Source organism: Pristis pectinata, chromosome 20 (assembly GCF_009764475.1).
Source record: "Pristis pectinata isolate sPriPec2 chromosome 20, sPriPec2.1.pri, whole genome shotgun sequence".
Classification (NCBI taxonomy): domain Eukaryota; kingdom Metazoa; phylum Chordata; class Chondrichthyes; order Rhinopristiformes; family Pristidae; genus Pristis; species Pristis pectinata.
Genome location: NC_067424.1, coordinates 3,811,901 through 3,830,412, shown reverse-complemented (window position 1 = coordinate 3,830,412; position 18,512 = coordinate 3,811,901). Strand labels below are relative to the sequence as shown.

The following is an 18,512-nucleotide window of genomic DNA, read 5'->3' as shown; positions in this document are numbered from 1 at the left end:
GGTGTCAGTTGAATTTATATTTAATCATTGAGAATATTTGGGTAACTGGAGGAACTAGTGCATGAGTACCAGAGAAATAGCTAGCCTTCTGTTAATTACACTAATATATGAAGCATCTTTATACTTTGTGGGCATACATTTCAAATATGTCATAGAAATCAAGTTGGGTACAATGAGTGTTTCTTAGTAGGATCACATCTGTACAGCGGTAGAGGAAAATAAATGTTAGTTGGCGATTACAAGGATCAGAGAGCAAAATGTGATTTATTTTAGTCATTATGAGCTTTGCTTAGAGGGATTTGTTTGGTACTTCAGACCTGACCTGCTTTTGGACTTCTATCATTTCACCGAGTCAAACTTGGAGCCCAGCAACTTCATAACAAACACCTCTGCCTTCCTTAAAAATAACTCAGCAAAATGTTTTTCAAAAATGGTAAAGCATTCCTTAAAATGGAATAAAAAGTAGGATTTGTCTTTGGTATGGGGGTTGGAAAGGAGTCAAGTGGGGAGCATTAATGATAACAGCGGCTAGTTGAACCGAATGGCCTGTAAACTGTGTGTAGGTTGAATGACTGGGTGTTAAAATGGTTTTAGGGCAGTTTTAAGTAAACTCTGCAGCTTTTTAAAGGACTAACAGGAGCCTGCTATAAATGGAATGAACGCTTTTCCTTAGAAGAGAAGAGTTGGAAAGTTAGGAAAAAAAATAAATGAATGGACAAGTGTTCCTCCACGGAGTTATGAGGCTTGAATTCTTTGGCAATGAGGCCACTTTTTATTGGTTGTGGTCAAGGCTCAGCAGACAGGGTTCTGGATGAGGTAGGTACATCATGCTGGAGTTTGGTTGTAGGACCTTTGGAGTCAGAGAGCCACAGAAACAGGCCCTTCGGCCCACTGAGTCCGTGCTGAACACCAAGCGGCCATTAATACTATTCTCATTTTATTCTCCATCAACTCCCCCCCACCAGATTCTACCACTCACCTACACACTAGCGATGACTTACAGCCACAAACTTAACCCACCAACCCACACGTCTTTGGGGATGTGGGAGGAAAATGGAGCACCCGGGGGAAATCCACGCAGTCACAGGGAGAACGTGCAAGCTCCACACAGACAGCAGGAGAGGTCAGGATTGAACCCAGGTCTCTGGTGCTGTGAGACAGTGGCTCCACCAACTGTGCTGTCCTAAGCTGTTCCGCTTAAATCGGACAAGGTTGGGGAGAAGCAAACCCTTTAAACCTGTGATCTGCCGTTGGGTTTAACATGTGATGTGATGGGGTACCCAGGTCGGTATTACAAAGCAGCGCCTCTGAAAGGTATGTTAGTCTTTCTCCATCTTGACCAGTCCTCTCAACCAGTTATGTTTCCAAGACAGGATTAGAAAAATTTAGATGCTTTGTCATTAAAAATTCTCCTCTTTGGAGTAATCAAAGGGAGATTTTCAAACTCATTAGGAGCCTGAGTCGGACTTGCTCATGTTCCAAGCAACATTATAAAAGGACTTTGTTTTCCTGCTACTGGGTCTCATTTCTAAAATAACAAAATCCAAAATCTTCCTATAAGTATTAAATCCACACTCTGTCTATTCAAGGAATCAGACAGAGCGTATTTACATTTTTTTTGGCCTTCTAAAGACTTTGTGATATTAACCAAAACATTTTGTCCCAAATCTATCTGCAGAAAGATTGAAGATTTGGGATAAATTCACAGAGTCTGTGGGAATTAAAGATAAAGCAAAAGTTCACAAAAACTATGTTGGAGGATGTAAAACATTGGGTACTAATGTGTTTAATCTGTGACACCATGACACATCTTTATCACCTTTTCTAAAAATTTCCTAAAAATTATGTCCCAGTTTGGCATGAGGTTGGTTTCATTTAACATCAGAAGCTTTTTCCATTTGTAAAATTAAAAGAATTTTCAATTGTCTTTGGGATTTTAGCTAATGTAAACTCTGACAGTTGCGTCCTTGTGTTAGTTACTAAACAACGCACATAGCTCCTACACAAAATAAGGTCTATAATGCTGCTATTCTGTACTTTACAATCTGCAGCACCTATTCACAACCGTGCACAGCTGAAAGAGGGAAGTATGGCGTTCCTAAAGCAGGAACAGTAACAAAACGCAACACCCTATGACAACCTGTTGCGATAACACTATGCACTTTTTCTTCTGCACATCCTTGCCACATTGTCTGATCATGTCTCCAGTCCACTCACTGCTCTCAGCTGTCCGGTCTGGTCACCTGCTCTGGTCTATGTTTTGCTGGACTTTGAGGGGAGGTCTATGGGGCTACAACAAGGGTCTGTTCCTATGCTCTACAACTCTATGTCTCTTTGATTCTACCCTACACACTAGGGGCAATCTACAGCAGGCAGTTAACCTATCAATCTTCACGTCTTTGGGGTGGGGGAGGAAGCCGGAGCACCTGGGGGAAACCCACGCAGACACAGGGAGAACGTGCAAACTCCACACAGGCAGACAAATTCCAGCAAATCAGCTCCTGCTGCTGAGCTGAAGGCAGCGACGTTGGCTGGTGGATTGGCAGCAGTTGCTACGTCTCCTCCCCGTGTGTCTGAACAAGGTGACAGTCTGAGCTGAAGGACAGCTCCTCTGACAGTGATGTGCTCCCTTGGTGCTGCACTGGAGTCTCTTTGCAAGCCTCGTTCTGGGAAATTGTACCGGTGTCCAATCTAGACTTGGACCCCAGTGCAGTACTGAGAGGGGGATGAACTGTTGGAAAGCTTTGTTACTAATCCAAGCCCCTGCCTGCTGTCACAAGCGGTTCCAAGACACCCCACGGCACTACTTCAGAAAAGAGTGGTGGAACTCTTCACCGTACCACTGCCAATGTTTATCACTCAGTCAACATCACCAAAAAAGTTGATCGGATCAGTATCATATCACTGTCTGTGGAACCTTCCTGTGCGCATACAGGTTACAGCACACTTCACACTACAACACCGATTACACTTCAGATGTTGGGGTGTTTTGGCTGTGGCTATAGAGATAAGGTAAGATTTCTTTATTAGTCACATGTACGTCGAAACACACAGTGAAATGCGTCTTTTGCGTAGAATGTGCTAGGGGTAGCCCGCAAGTGTCGCCACGCTTCCAGCACCAACATAGCATACCCACAACTTCCTAATCCGTACGCCTTTGGAATGTGGGAGGAAACCGGAGCACCCGGAGGAAATCCATGCAGACACGGGAGAACATACAAACTCCTTACAGACAGCGGCCAGAATTGAACCCGGGTCGCTGGCGCTGTAATAGTGTCACGCTAACCACTACACTACGGCACAAGTCTCTCTTACAGTGGGAATCAGAGATTGCTCCTTACAAGGGGTTCATCCTTACTTCCCTGTCTTTACCTCCATGGAAAACTTACTTGAACATCGGGCAGCACAGTGACACAGCGGGTAGAGCTGCTGCCTCACAGCGCCAGAGACCCGGTTCAATCCTGACCTCGGGTGCTGTCTGTATGCAGTTTGCACGTTCTTGGGAGCTCCGGTTTCCTCCTACATCCCAAAAACGTGCGAGTTGGTTGATGAATTGACCACTGCAAATTGTCCCTAGTATGAGGGCGGGGGGTAGAATCTGGGGGGAGTTTGTGAGATAGAACAATACAGAACAGGCCCTTTGGCCCACAATGTTGTGCTGACATAGCTAATCCCTCCTACCTACAGAATGCTCATATCCCTCCATTTTCCTCTCATTCATGTGCCCATCAAAGCCCCTCTTAAAAGCCCCCAAGGAATTTGCCTCCACCACCCTATCAGGCAACACATTCCAGGCATCCACCACTCTCTCAGTGAAAAACGTACCCCTCACGTCTGTTCTGAACCTACCCCCTCTCACCTTAAATGCATGCCCGCTGGTGTGGGGAGAATAAAATGGGATTAATGGAGGTGGTTGATTTCCAGCACGGACTCAATGGGCCAAAGAGCCTGGTTCCACGCTGCACCTTTCTACGACTCAGTGAGTCTATGAAGGAAATCCCAAACAGTGAAACGTGGAAACTTCATGTTCTGTTTCACTCAAAGTGCAGCATTCACCAGGTGAAATGAAACTGCTGTAAAGTAAATGTTTTTACTTCCATGCTGGTTAAAGGTGTCATTATGTGTGTCTATCTGTGGGTTTCCCTCAATAAACCTGAAATGAATGCCTCAGTATGCTTCACATTTTTGGATTTTTTTATGAAACCTCTTGTCAAGTTTCTTCTCAAAAGCCAAAATCCACATTGGAGTAACAGACACCTGTGACTGGATTGGGACAATTATTTAATTGTCCATCCTCCCCCACCGCCACTGTACTCTGAGTAAAAAGATTGAAGTTTGTACCCTGAATACCAGACTCATTTGGTAACCGTCCACTAATGAAGGAACGTTAATGAGGAGAATTACCACAAGGCAGTTCAACAGCGTCGGAGCAAAGAATGAGGGTCATTACAGGGTCTGGGACTTGAATTGCTTCTGTTTAATTCAACACACAAAGACTGACCTTGAAATGTGTTGTGGAAAGGAATTTGTGATCTGCTGGTAAGTTCTCCCAACACGGCAGCGCAGAGGCCTGACAGGGTCCGTCAGACACAGGAGGCTGCAGGTGCTGGAAGACGGAGCAAGAACCAAACTGCTGGAGGAACACAATGGGTTGAGGAGCATCTGCGGAGGCAAAGGGATGGTCATCAGTTCGGGTCGAGACCCTGCATCAGGACCAAGAGTGTAGGGGGGGAGACGGCCAGTATAAGGTGAGGGGGAGGGTAAGGCAGGGGCTGGGAGGTGATTGGTGGAACCAGGTGAGGTGGGGAATGATGGGGCCAGGTGGGGTGGGGGGGGGGGGTGGTGGTGGTGGGGAGGGTGGAGGTAGACACAGATATGGAACCGGATAAGGGAGGGATGACAGGAGTCGGAACCAGATGGGAGAGGGGATAGGAAGCGTCGGCCAGGGGAGAAGAGACCAGGTGGATGAGGGTGTGGGTGATGGGCAGATGGGACCAGCTGAGGGGACGGAGGGTGATGAACTCCGGTAAAGAGGGGGTGGACTGGAAAAAGTAAAGAGAGAAAGACCCTGGGTGGACCTGTGGGAGTGGGAAAGGAACGTGAGGGGGTTGGGGGGAAGGTACCTGAAAGTGGGAATTTCAATGTTCATACCATTGAGCTGTAGGCTCCTATTTTACCCCTCCCCCTCACCTCTTCCCGATTCACTGCTTCACCTGGGGAGGTGGCTGGGTCCCTGGATGGTGGGAAGGGAGGAGGGGAAAGTAAAGGAGTCGCATCTCCTGTGGTTGTCTGGGGACACATCAGGAGAAGGGGCAATGGAAGAGCAGACCAAGGAGATGCAGAAGGGATGGTCCCTCCAGAACACTGAAAGCAGGTGCAGGGGGAGATGTGTCCAGTGCTGGAATCCTGTTAAGGGTGATGGAAGTTACAGAGGATGATCCATTTTATGTGGAGACCAGTGAGGTGGAAGTTGAGGACAAGGGGAACCCTATCCTGGTTCTTGATGGGAAGGGAGAAGGGCTGAGAGCAATAAATTGGTTTATTATTGTCATTTCTACTGAGATACAGTGAAAAACTTTGTTTTACATGCCATCCATACAGATCATTTCATTACAACAGTGTATTAAGGTAGTACAACGGAAAACGATAACAGAACACAGAATAAAGTGTCACAGCTACAGAGATAGTGCAGTGCAGGCAGACAATAAGGTGCAAGGCCATGACGAGGTAGATTGTGAGATCAAGAGTCCATCTTAATGTACTAGGGGACTGTTCATTAGTCTTATAACAGCGGGATAGCAGCTGTCCTTGAGCCTGGTGGTACGTGCTCTCAGGCTTTTGTATCTTCTGCCCGATGGGAGGGGGGAAGGAGAGAAAATGTCCAGGGTGGGTGGGGTCTTTGATTATGTTGGCTGCTTTACCAAGGCAGCGAGAAGTGTAGCCGGAGTTTGTGGAGGGGAGACTGGTTTCTGTGACGTGCTGAGCTGCGTCCACTTCTCTCTGTAGACTGTGCACTGCCCTCTCCTTTCCTGAAGTCAATGACCAACTCTTGTGTTTTGCTGACATTGAGGGAAAGGTTGTTGTCATGACACCATGTCACTAGGATCTCTCTCTCCTTCCTGTACTCCAACTCATCGTTACTATAGATACGGCCCACTGCAGTGGTGTCATCTGCAAACTTGTAGATGGAGTTAGAGCAGAATCTGGCCAGGCAGGCGTGAGTGTATGGGGAATGTGTGGAGCGTATAGTGCAGGAAATAGAGGAGACAACAGTTGGAACCCTGTCAGTTATACTGGAGGGGAAACCATGACTGAGGAAGAAGGGAAGGCACCTCAGACACGCTGGCGTGGGAAGTCTCCCGTCAGAACAGATACGACAGAGCCAGAGAAACTAGGAGAATGGAATGGAGTTCTTAAGGAAGCAGGATGGGAGGAAGTGTAGTTGAGATAGTTGTGGGAGTTGGTGGGCTTGTAATGGATACTGGTGGGCTTGTAATGGATACTGGTGGGCCTGTAATGGATACTGACAACTAACCTATCCCCTGAGAATTTTTGTTACAGAATCTGAAAGTGTTTGTAGACTGGCTGGTAAGACTGTGCTAATATTTACCAGTTTTTTTTTAACTGTGAGAGTTCTTTTTCAATCCCGACTCCAGAGTGAAGCAGACAGTCGCCGGCTATTGACAACACTGCTGCTCCCTCCACACAACATTAGCTGCTCACCCAGGTTCCAGGACTGTTCTTGAACACTTCCGCTGCAGGGATGAAGCTGACCTGTCTGCTGCTGCTCACAGCTCTCTTCGGAGGAGCAGACAGCCAGTACACTTACAGATATTTCAACTGGCTGGCGCACATTTTGGGATATTCTCGGTCACGAGGGAAGCAGTACGTTGAGGCTGAGCAGGCCGCTCCATTGGCCACAGATTGCCCCGTGGAGTGTACGTGCCCTCCAGTTCTCCCCACAGCCATGTACTGTGACACACGGAGGTTAACGTACATCCCCAGTGTCCCTGCACGCATGAAGTACATTTATCTGCAGAACAACCAGATCGAAGCTATTCCCGACGGTGCCTTCGACAATGCCACTGGTCTCGTCTGGGTTGTCCTACACAGGAACAAAATCTCCAGTGAAAAGATTGGCAAACAGGTGTTCTCCAAGCTGAAGAACCTGGAGAGGCTGTACCTGGGCCATAATAACTTGACTAGCATCCCCCACTCCTTGCCCAGCTCACTAAGGGAGCTGAGAGTTGCAGGAAACAAGATTTCCAAGGTCCAACCTGACAATTTGGAAGGGCTTGACAACTTAACCATGCTGCTTCTCAATGACAACCAGCTGGAAGATGTTGGGGGCTCTCTCAGGGTTCTCAAATCTTTGTCCATCCTGGACCTCAGCAACAATCATCTGAAGAAGGTCCCCGAGGTGCTTCCAGACACAGTCCATCAGCTCTACCTGGACTTCAATCACATCAACACGATTCCCAGCGAGTATTTCAGGCAGTTTCTCAAACTTCAGTACGCAAGGATCTCCAATAACGAGCTAACAGACCAGGGCATTCCTTCGGACACCTTTAATGTGTCCAGTTTAATTGAGCTGGACCTCTCCCACAACAAACTGCAGACCATCCCTCCTGTGAGCGAAAACTTGGAAAACCTGTACCTCCAGGCCAACAGGATTAAAGGTAAGTGAGACCTGATCCCACCAGGGAAGTACCTCAGGTCCTTCCCTGAGCTTGCAGTGAAGTTGAGCCTTTCCCTCACAGCCTCCACCTATTATCAGTGATCTTAAAGCAGCTAGGGAACTTGTTGGCCTTAATCGTGGTGATGAATAAGTATCATGTGGGTCACATACTTGTTTAGTGGGAATGCTCCCTACTTGCCCACAAGCTAAGCTGGATGTCTTGGGCAACTGCTGCTTGCATCTACGTAGCACCTGAAACATTCTAAAATATCTGGACGAGAATTATCAGCCATGAGGCAAGAGAAACAGTTAACAATTCATTCCGGGGCATTCCATCAGAACAGACACTCCTGACCTGAATGTTTCAGCATTTTCCCTCCTTCTTCACCAGTCCTTTGGCCCTGAGGAAGGGTTGCTACGATGACCTGCTACTGAGGCCATGTACAGCGTGCTTACTGTTGTGGGCCTGGGAAGAAGATCCGCCGTGGCCGTCTGGAGCTCCCGGTTGCAGCCATTTTAATTCCCCTCCCCATCCCCACCCCGACCTGTCTGTCCTCGGCCTCCTCCACTGCCGGGATGAGGCCAAACACAAACTCGAGGAACGGCCCCTCATATTCCCCCTGGGCCGTCTACACCCCGACGGCACGGACAGAGAATTCTCCAACTTCAGGTAACCTGCCCCCCCTCTGTCCCTTTTCTCTCCTCCTCCTGATCTCTCCAGTTCCTCCTGCACCCACCCCCACCCCCCATCACCCTCTTTCCCCTCCCCCACCCTCGCCACCTGCCCATCACCCACACACCCCTCCCACTGGGTCCCCTCCCCACCTCCCTTATTTGGTTCCAGGCTCCACCTTCCTCTCCTATCGGATCCCACCATCTGCAGCCTCTGTCACCTCCACCCATCACCTCCCAGCCCCTGTCTCTATTCCCACTCTCCCCCCCTCCATCTGCCTCTCGCCCCTCCTCACCTGGATCCACCCAACACCTGCCAGCTCTTTCTCCACCCCTTCCCCCCCCCCCACCTCTTTATACCGGCTACCTCCCTCTACTCTTCCAGTCCAGATGACGGGTCTCGACCCAAAATGTTGACTGACCATCTCCCTCCACAGATGCTGCCTGACCCCTTGAGTTCCCCCAGCACCTTGTGTGTTGCTGCAGGAAGATCTAAGCAGTACGTTTTGAAAGAGGAAAGAGCGGAGGAGAGATCAGGAGGAACCTGATAGCTAAGGGCACGGCCACCATTGGTGGAGTGAAGCTTCATCAATGTGAAGCCCATTACGGAAATGTATCCCAGCGTCAGAAAATGCGGGAAAGGAGAGGGGCCGTTTGCCGTGTGTTCAAATCCGGGCATGATGTAGGCCCGAAATCACACAGTCAAAGAGATGTACAGCACAGAGGTAGGCCCTTCGGCCCATCTTGTCTGTGCTGACCCTTTTGCCCATGTACACTAATCCCATTTGTCTGCATTATGTCCATATCCTTCTATGCCTTGCCTGTACAAGTGTCTATCTAGATGCCTTTTAAAAATAGTGACTGTATCTGATCCCACCTCCTCTGGCAACGCATTCCAGATATCAACCACCCTCGGTGTAAAAGAACGACCTTCAGACCCCGTTTAAAACTCCTTTCTCTCACTATAAGTCATGGTGTGGTACAGGAGGGAGCCCTCTGCCAGAGGTTCTGAGTTCCCTAAGAGCTGGTAAACCCAGGTCCCGGTACCTCTCTCTGCTGGAGATAAAAGACCCCACAGCACGGCACTGTTTGGAGAAGGAGAGAGCACTTCTCTCTGACACCCCAGCCAATGTTCAACCAGCTTCACTGAAGCAGATTACCCAGATCACTCTCATGTAGCTCTTTATGGGATCTTGCTATGCTGCCAGATTTCCTGCAGTGACCTAAAGTACTCCATAAAGTGCTTAGGAACATGCTGAAAGGCTGTGAAAGGTGCTATAGAAATGCAAGCCAATCTCTCTACATATTGACCACAATGTCCCAATTCCCTTACTCACCTGTACTGAGTTGGGCTCCAACAGTAGTCAGACTAAATGGCAAAGTAATTCATACAGTATTCGTTGCCAACACTGCTGCTGCCAGTGACTGGCGGTGGGGCTGACAATCAACCTATGTCTATTCAAAGGGGCGGGACAATAGATACTGCTGCAATTTTAACCAATCAAAGTCGGATCAGCAAATAGTTGAACCAGTAAGAGTGTGAGAAGATATTCAGAGGGTAGTTTATGGCTGGGCACTCAGGCCAATGTCCTACCATAACTGCTCAAGCAATCAGATCTACATTCTTTGTCATTCAAAAGAATGTGGGGTGGGGAGGAGGGTGATTTTATTGTAACAAATGAGATCTCAAGGAGCAACACACAAAATGCTGGAGAAACTCAATGGGTCAGGCAGCATCTGTGGAGGGAAATGGACAGTTGACATTTCGGGTCGAGACCCTCTATTTGGACCAGTTGAAGGTCCAGATGAAGGGTCTCAACCTGAAACATCAACTGTCCATTTCCCTCCACAGATGCTGCCTGACCCGTTGAGTTCCTCCAGCGTTTTGTGTGTTGCTCCAGATTCCAGCGTCTGCAGTCTCCACGATCCGAAGGAGGCTTGAGAGAGTAGATATCGAGATGTTTTCACTAGTGGGAGAGTCTCAAATGAAGAGACGTAGCTACAAGATAAGCGTGCAGTTATTTAAAACTGATATGTGCGGGAACTTCTTCCGGGAGAGGATGGTGAACATCTGGGATGTTCCATTCCGGACAGTAGTGGAGGCTGGATTACTGGGGGCACGTTAAGGAAGAGGAACTAGATACTTCTTTTGAAAGATCAGGGAATTGAGGGCTATGGGGAACTGGTACAGAGAGCTGGGGTAGGTCAGTCATCACCATATTGAATGGCAGGGCAGACTTGAGGCGCTGAATAGCCTACTCCTGCTCCTATTAGGGTGGTGCATCAATTAAACTGCTGGACTCTTATTCAGGGAACTGGGTCAACTATTGACAATCCGGAGTTCAATCACCCCATGGCAACTGTGAAACTGAAACCCAATTAAATAATCTGGAATAACTTTCAACCATTCAGTTCTTGAACCAACCAGCACGACCCTAATCATTGACACTTTGCACTAAAATGGATTTTTTTTTGTTCTAATTGTGTTCTTCCTAGTAAGAATTGGGTGTAATTTATGTTTAATTTCTGTTTTCCTTGAGAATGCTGCTTATCTGATGCTATGTGCCTGTGATGCTGCTGCAAGTAAGTTTTTCATTGCAACTGTGCATGTGACAATAAACTCGACTCTGACCTTGAACTTAAACAAAAAGAATTAGCCGTTAGCAACAAAGATGGGAAAACTACTTCTGATGGTTGTAAGCACTCATCTGGTGGTGCCATTAGCTGGACTGTTTGTGACTCTTGACCCAAGCGCCCTTGGCTGAAAACCTCAGCAAGCCACTTGGTTTTAAGGCCAGTAGGGATGGGCAATATATGCTTGCCATGGTTGTGATGGATACATTCTAAAAAAAGAAATTCACAGGCTTTCTTCCAACATTCAATCCTTTGTGCGGTTAAATGTGCCTCTGACTTTTTGGTTTGTGATGTTTGCAGAGATTAAGGTGGACAGCTTCTGTAGAACCATGGGATTCATGAACTTCTCCAAGATACAAGTGCTTCGCCTGGATGGTAACAGCATCAGACATGACAGCTTACCACAAGAAATATATCACTGTCTCCGGCAAGCAAGAATCATAAACATTTAACACGTATTCATCGACTTTGCCATGTAATCTTTCCCCTGGAGCTGAGTATATAATGGCTAGTAGCTTGTATGTTATCCTATTCCTGTAGCAAGGGGTTTGATACAAGAAATAAAAAGTATAGTTTTCTGTGGATGCACTCAGTTATTCTAGCTCTGGAACATCTCCTGTAATATCGCCGAGCTCATGTAGAATACCTTGCCCCGAGCAATGCGTAATTTATTGCTGGGATGGCTCAGAGAAAGCCATTTCCATCAAGTTCCTCTCTAACATCAGGACCTCCAGCTGACGTGGATAATAGTTTCATGCCTCACTATCTCATAGAACATAGAACATTGAACACTACAGCATAGTCCAGGCCCTTTGGCCCACAATGTTGTGCCAACATTTTATCCTGTTCTAAGATCTTCCCTCCCACATAGCCCTCCATTTCTGTACCATCCATGTGTCTATCTAAGAGTCTCTTAACTGTCCCTAATGTATCTGCCCCCACAACCTCTGCCAGCAGCGCGTTCCACACACCCACCACTCTCTGTGTAAAAACCTACCCCTGATATCCCCCTTATACCTTCCTCCAATCACCTTAAAATTATGTCCCCTCGTGTTAGCCATTGTCATCCTGGGAAAAAGTCTTTGACTGTCCACTCGATCTATGCCTCTTATCATCTTGTACACCTCTATCAAGTCACCTCTCATCCTCCTTCTCTTCAAAGAGAAAATCCCTAGCTCACTCAACCTATCCTCATAAGGCATGCTCTCCAATCCGGACAGCATCCTGGTAAATCTCCTCTGCACCCTCTCTAAAGCTTTCACATCCTTCCTGTAATGAGGTGACCAGAACTGAATACAATACTCCAATTGTAGTCTAATCAGAGTTCTATAGAGCTGCAACATCACCTCGTGACTCTTGAACTCTATACCCTGACTAATGAAGGCCAATACACCATATGCCCTCTTAACAACCCTATCGACCTGCGCAGCAACCTTGAGAGATCTATGGACGTGGACCCCAAGATCCTTCTGTTCCTCCATACAAGAGTCCTGCCATCAATCTTGTATTCTGTCTTCAAATTCGATCTTCCAAAGTGTATCACTTCACACTTTTCCAGGTTGAACTCCATCTGCCACTTCTCAGCCCAGGTCTGCATTCTATCAATATCCTGTTGTAATCTACAGCAACCTTCTACACTACCCACAACACCACCAACCTTTGTATCATCACCAAACTTACCAACCCACCCTTCCACACCCTCATCCAAGTCATTTATAAAAATCACAAAGAGCAGGGGTCCCAGAACATGTAGGTAATTGTAGCGTCATTGCACATTCATTGTAGCCAAAATGGATTCTTTGGGTCATAGATTCATACAACACAGAAACAGGCCCTTCGGCCCACCCAATCCATGCTGACCATCAACCAGCCACACACACCAATCCCACACTAATCCCATTTTATTCTCCCCACATTCCCATCAACTCCCCCCGGATTCTACCCCTCACCTGCACATTAGGGGCAATTTACAGTGGCCAAGTAACCTACTGACCCGCACATCTTTGGGATGTGGGAGGAAACCAGAGCACCCAGGGGAGACCCACTCATTCACAGGGAGAACATGCAAACTCCACACAGACAGCACCCGAGGTCAGGATCGAACCTGGGTCTCTGGCACTGTAGGCAGAGGCTCTACCCACTGTGCCATCCAGTTGCATTACCTTCCTCCAAGAGTCATTTCAAGACTACAGACAGCATGTCTGGGGTTTTATCCACAGAAATTAGGAAGTCAAGGGTGACTTGGTTACATTCTGAAAGTATTACTGAATGGAATGAGTACTCGTGGAACGAGCTGCCAGAGGAAGTGGGTGAGGCAGGTACAATAGTATCATTTAAGAAGCACTTGGATAGGTACATGGAGGGGAGGGGCTTGGAGGGATATGGGCCAAACGCAGGAAATTGGGACTAGCTGGGCGGGCACCATGGTCGGCATGGACCGGTTGGGCTGAAGGGCCTGTATCCGTGCTGTATTGCTCTGTGACTCTATTACAATGAACGGCTAGATGAACAGACTGAAACCATTCCTGCTGGTTGGGGAGTCTGTGACCCAGGTTTCAGAAGTGAAGTTTACAACCTCTTACATGGACACACATGTGCGCGCGCACACACACACACACACACACACACACACACACACACACACACACACACACACACACACACACACACAGTGGGAGAGATTTGAACCAGGTGAATTGCTCTGTTTAACTCTGGGATTGATAGCTTTCTGTTAACAAGAGACACTAAGAGCCATGGGAGAAAGGCAAGGAGATGGAGAAAGGTTACAAGACAGCCACGATTTCTGGTTTGAGGGGCTGATTGCCTCCCCCGCCCCCCAACTCCCATTTCCCCTTGTACCACACAACCATGTGTGCAACCTTCTGTCTTGCTCAGGCTTGTTATTTTAACGTATCCCAAGAGGCAACTTCTGTGGGCACAACAGCCAGGAACGTGGCAAACAACACGTGGTAGCAGTTTGCCCACACTGCCCTCATCCCCCTACCGAAGCACTGGAACCAGTATTGGACACCAGTCTGAAACCAGGTTGTAAGCAGTGTTCTGTTGGCCCAGCAGAAAGCCTCCAACCATTTGAGACTGCTTTCCACTGCACATGTATCTTCATAGGAATTATCAGAAGGTTATACGAACCAATAATTAAAAGCATCCCTGTCTCAAAGTTCAGGTTAAAGTGCAGTTAATTCCAAGCAAGTATTATACTGTTTGTTCATTCTTCTTTGTATTGCAGAATTGTCTTGCTTTTCTGTTAAAAAACAATGTCTCTGTAAGAATAAATAAAATGATAGATGTTGCTTAATGCAAGGGTTTGGTGGCTTGAACTAGGCTTAGGGAACGTGGATAATTTATGACCAAAGTGTCCTACCAATGATCTCTCTATATTACTAATTGGCATTTATAGGTACCACACATTGTAGGGTTACCTATCAGAGGCCAGGTTGACTTCAACCAATTTTGTCCAAGAACTAATTCAATTCACTCAACGATGTCCAAGGTCATTTCTGATTGGTGGTTTTATGCACAGGCCCAGCAGGTTCTCATCCTCAGCCAGTTAGACTGAGAGAATGAGAGAAGATCTGGTTGATACAGGGAAGGAGTCTACAACCAGGGCCACAGTCTCGGAATAGGGGGTAAATCAGTTAGGATTGAGATGAGGAGAAATTTCTTCATCTAAGGTTGGTGAAACTTTGGAATTTCTCTCCTCCAGCGGGCGGTGAAGATTCAGTCACTGAGTTCATTTGAGACAAGTATGTGGACATTGAGGGTATTGAAGGAGATGGGGAGGGTGCAGGAGGATGCTGAGGTAGATCAGTCATGATTTTGTGCAGTGGCAGGGCCAGCTCAAAGGGCCGAGTGGCCTCCCTCCACTCCCAATACTTACGTTCATTCACAAAAAAAAATTCACTAACATTCCTATGGCCAGTTCCTTATGATGGGTGGGTGTTGGGGACCCTCAAGACCACAGACCAAATCCCAACACAGTCACTGTGGACCTTAAGTTCCATTAATAATCTGGGATTTAAAGAAGAACAAGTCATTCACAATGATACCGAACAACAAAAACCAGTCCCGTTTACTAATGTCCTTCAGGGGAGGAAGTCTGCTGGCATACGTGGGACTCCCAGCCTTTGGACTGACCAGACAAACCACTAAGTTCAAAGGAAACAAGGAATGGGTAGATGTTGGTAAATTGGTTTATTATCGTCAAATGTACCAAGGTGCAGTGAAGAACTTTGTTTTGCATGTCATCCATACAGATCATTTCATTACAAAAGTACATTGAGGTAGTACAAGGGAAAACAATAACAGAATGCAGAATAAAGTGTTACAGTTACAGAGAAAGTGCAGTGCAGGCAGACAATAAGGTGCAAGGTCATAATGAGGGAGATTGTGAAGTCAAGAGTCCATCTTATCGTACAAGGGGGGCATTGAGTAGTCTTATAAAAGCAGGATAGAAGCTGTCCTTGAGCCTGCTGGAACCTGCTTTCAGAGTTTTGTATCTTCATCTTCTGGTTAGGCTGCATTTAGAGTATTGCCTGCAATTCTGGTCACCTCACTTTAGGAAGGATGTCAAGGCTTTAGAAATGGTGCAGAGGTGGTTTACTGGGATGCTGCCCGGATTAGAGGGCATGTGCTATCAGGAGAGGCTGGACAAACTTGGGCTCTTTTCTCTGGAGCGGTGGAGGCTGAGGGGTGATCTGTTGGAAGTGTATAAAATTATGAGGGGCTTAGATAGGGTGGACAAGCAATATCTTTTTCCCATTATTGAGTGATCCAATACCAGAGGGCGTGCATTTAAGGTGAGAGGGGATAGGTTCAGAACAGACATGAGGGGTACATTTTTCACTGAGAGAGTGGTGGATGCCTGGAATGTGTTGCCTGATAGGGTGGTGGAGGCAAAGACACTGGGGGCTTTTAAGAGGGGCTTGGATGGGCACATGAATGAGAGGAAAATGGAGGGTACTTCTGTAGGTAGGAGGAATTAGCTATGTCAGCACAACATTGTGGGCCAAAGGGCCTGTTCTGTGCTGCACTGTTCTACGTTCTATCTTGTAGATGTTGGCCTTGTCAACAACAAATAGGTTCCAATACAAATACAAACAGATAAACAATAAAAAGCAAATCCTTCCCCCCTTTCCACTCACTCCCTCCTGCCTTTCATCCCCAAATATGGCAATTCTGATCACCATTCCACACAAAACTACCTTTATTAGGCCTCCACATTTGGGAAATGGTCCTGATGCAACCAATAACATTCAACCAGTCAGAAACAGTCTCTCCCTCCTCTACCCACACCATGGCTGTGATGTTCACTATCTACAAGATGCCCCATTACAACTGATCATCAACAGCATTTCCCACACCCGCCACTTCTACCAACTAGAAGGACAAAGACAGAAGGTAAGTGGGAACACCAGCCCCAGCAGGTTCCCCTCCAAGTCACACACCATCCAGAATTGGAAATATTTCACCGTTCCTTCATCATCACTAGATCCAAATCCCAGAATGCTCTCCCTAACAGCACTGTGGAAGCACCTTCCGAAGGACTGCAGTGGTTCAAGACAATAGCTCAACACCAACTTTCTCAGGGCAATTGGGGCTGAACAATTATTGAACAGGGAAGCAGGCCCTTCAGCCCAACTCCCCCAGGCTGACCAAGCTGTCAACTTGAAATGGTCCCATTTCCCCACCTTTGGCCCATATCCCTCTAAACTTTTCCAATCCACGTGCCTGTCTAAATGCTTTTTAGACATTATAATTGCCTCTACCACTTCCTCTGGCAGATTGTTCCATATACCAGCATATTCCTACAGCTTGTGATTAAGAATAAAGCAAATATCTGAGTCAAACTCACAACCCACACCACAAAGCCTCATCCTTTCTCTGGCCCAGTGTCCAAACCCCAGCTGCCTCCCAATTGTTAGCATCTCCAACTCTCTGAGACTCTTCTCCTTACACTTTGGCTCATAGCTCACTCCACAGTTCCTTTCACTCACAAGACCCCTTGCACTGTGGTTCCCTGTGTGGCCTATTTGTATTTTCACACAATAGAACCAGTCAAGCACTGAAAGAGGGCACTCAGCCCACTGAGTCTACGCAAACTCCTCACAGAGGAATCCAATATCCTATTTCCCCATGGCCCTACACATTATTCTCTCTCACGTGCCCAGCCAATCCCTTTTAAAGACTGATTGATTCTGTTTTCACGAGTCCATCTTAATGAGCTTGTCAATCAGAGCCTCCAAATGGAATTGGATGGGCAAGGCCATTAACTATGTTGATCATTAAATGGACTGTTTGCTCAGAATCATTTGGCAAGACCATTAAGTATGTTAATCATTGAAAGGACTGCTCAGAATCATCTCTGTAAAATTAGGAGTCGCTTCATTAGAGTCACATACATCACAGCATACCACAAAGCAAACCTATCAACACTTCCCTCGGACTCAAAGAACCCAAGATATCACTGTGTCCAACAAAAACACATCCGGTCTCCAGACAAAGTCTTTATAGAGTTCATTTAAATCCAAACCTAACATTTATAAACTCCAGACTGCACAAAAATGAAAGGGATACTGATGTTTAATCAACTGATATTATCTCTCAGTGTAGCTGGCACCTCAAAACTAAACAAAATGCATTTTAAGTACAATACAACACAAGAGTTCAGATGTAATAAGATTCAGTCATTTACTTGGAGATAATTGGTTTAGACAGTGCACTTATTTGTATTCAGGAAGAGTCACACACTGTCAGTCACTCGAGGTGTCCGGGATATGATGACAGATGGGTTTGTGGAATTGAGAAAGCAGGAATGTGAGAGATGAGTGCGGGAACAGACTGTGGGACTTCCTGCTCGGCATTTCGCAAGATCCTATCGGATCCGGCACCTCAGGCTCACGTTCTGTCTGATCCCCATATCCCAGGTTTCTCCCGGTGTCAAAAATAATCTGCAGCTCTGAGCCTCCACAGTCTGATGGACAGAGAATTCCGTGGATTTGTAACCTTCTATTCAAAGAAATTTCTCCTCATCCCTCTCCGAATTAGCTGACCCTTTGCCCAGAGTGTGTGACACTTGTAGACTCTCCAGCCTCTCAACACCTACCTCAGAATCTATCACGAACCAATCAGATCACCTCTCATGCCGCTAAACTCCTGACTCTGTCTCAAGTTCAAGTTTATTGTCACAGGTCTAATACCCAAGGTATAAATGCCATGAAAGTTAGCTTTTTGCAGTAGCAGCACAGTATGTTACAGACATGACAAACATAAACTAACAGAGACTTGTTAACTTAAATTATACAGGACTTACAGGCCAAAATAAACAAAAGTTAACATAACCACATTAGTGCTACACCCCCGGTCTCTCGGTAAAGCAGCCAGCATAATCAAAGACCCCACCCACCCCGGACATTCTCTCTTCTCCCCTCTCCCATCAGGCAGAAGGTAGAAAAGCCTGAAAGCACGTACCACCAGGCTCAAGGACAGCTTCTATCCCACTGTTATCAGA

At 46.9% G+C, this 18,512-nt stretch overlaps 1 protein-coding gene across 1 annotated transcript; it reads left to right on the top strand.

The window, feature by feature from the left end:
• The first annotated feature begins 6,202 nt into the window (after nucleotides 1-6,202).
• fmoda (fibromodulin a) lies at nucleotides 6,203-11,496 on the top strand. The gene is made up of 2 exons (XM_052034699.1): nucleotides 6,203-7,679; nucleotides 11,285-11,496. Exons 1-2 carry the CDS (start codon nucleotides 6,764-6,766, stop codon nucleotides 11,434-11,436), a joined length of 1,068 nt encoding a protein of 355 aa, XP_051890659.1. The 5' UTR covers nucleotides 6,203-6,763; the 3' UTR covers nucleotides 11,437-11,496.
• Nucleotides 11,497-18,512: the final 7,016 nt, after the last annotated feature.

Excerpts from the sequence above, each read along its gene's own strand:
- fmoda (XM_052034699.1), top strand. The coding sequence starts at position 6,764 with ATGAAGCTGACCTGTCTGCTGCTGCTCACAGCTCTCTTCGGAGGAGCA. Across the intron at positions 7,680-11,284 it reads CCAGGCCAACAGGATTAAAG|AGATTAAGGTGGACAGCTTC; the intron begins GTAAGTGAGACC and ends TGATGTTTGCAG.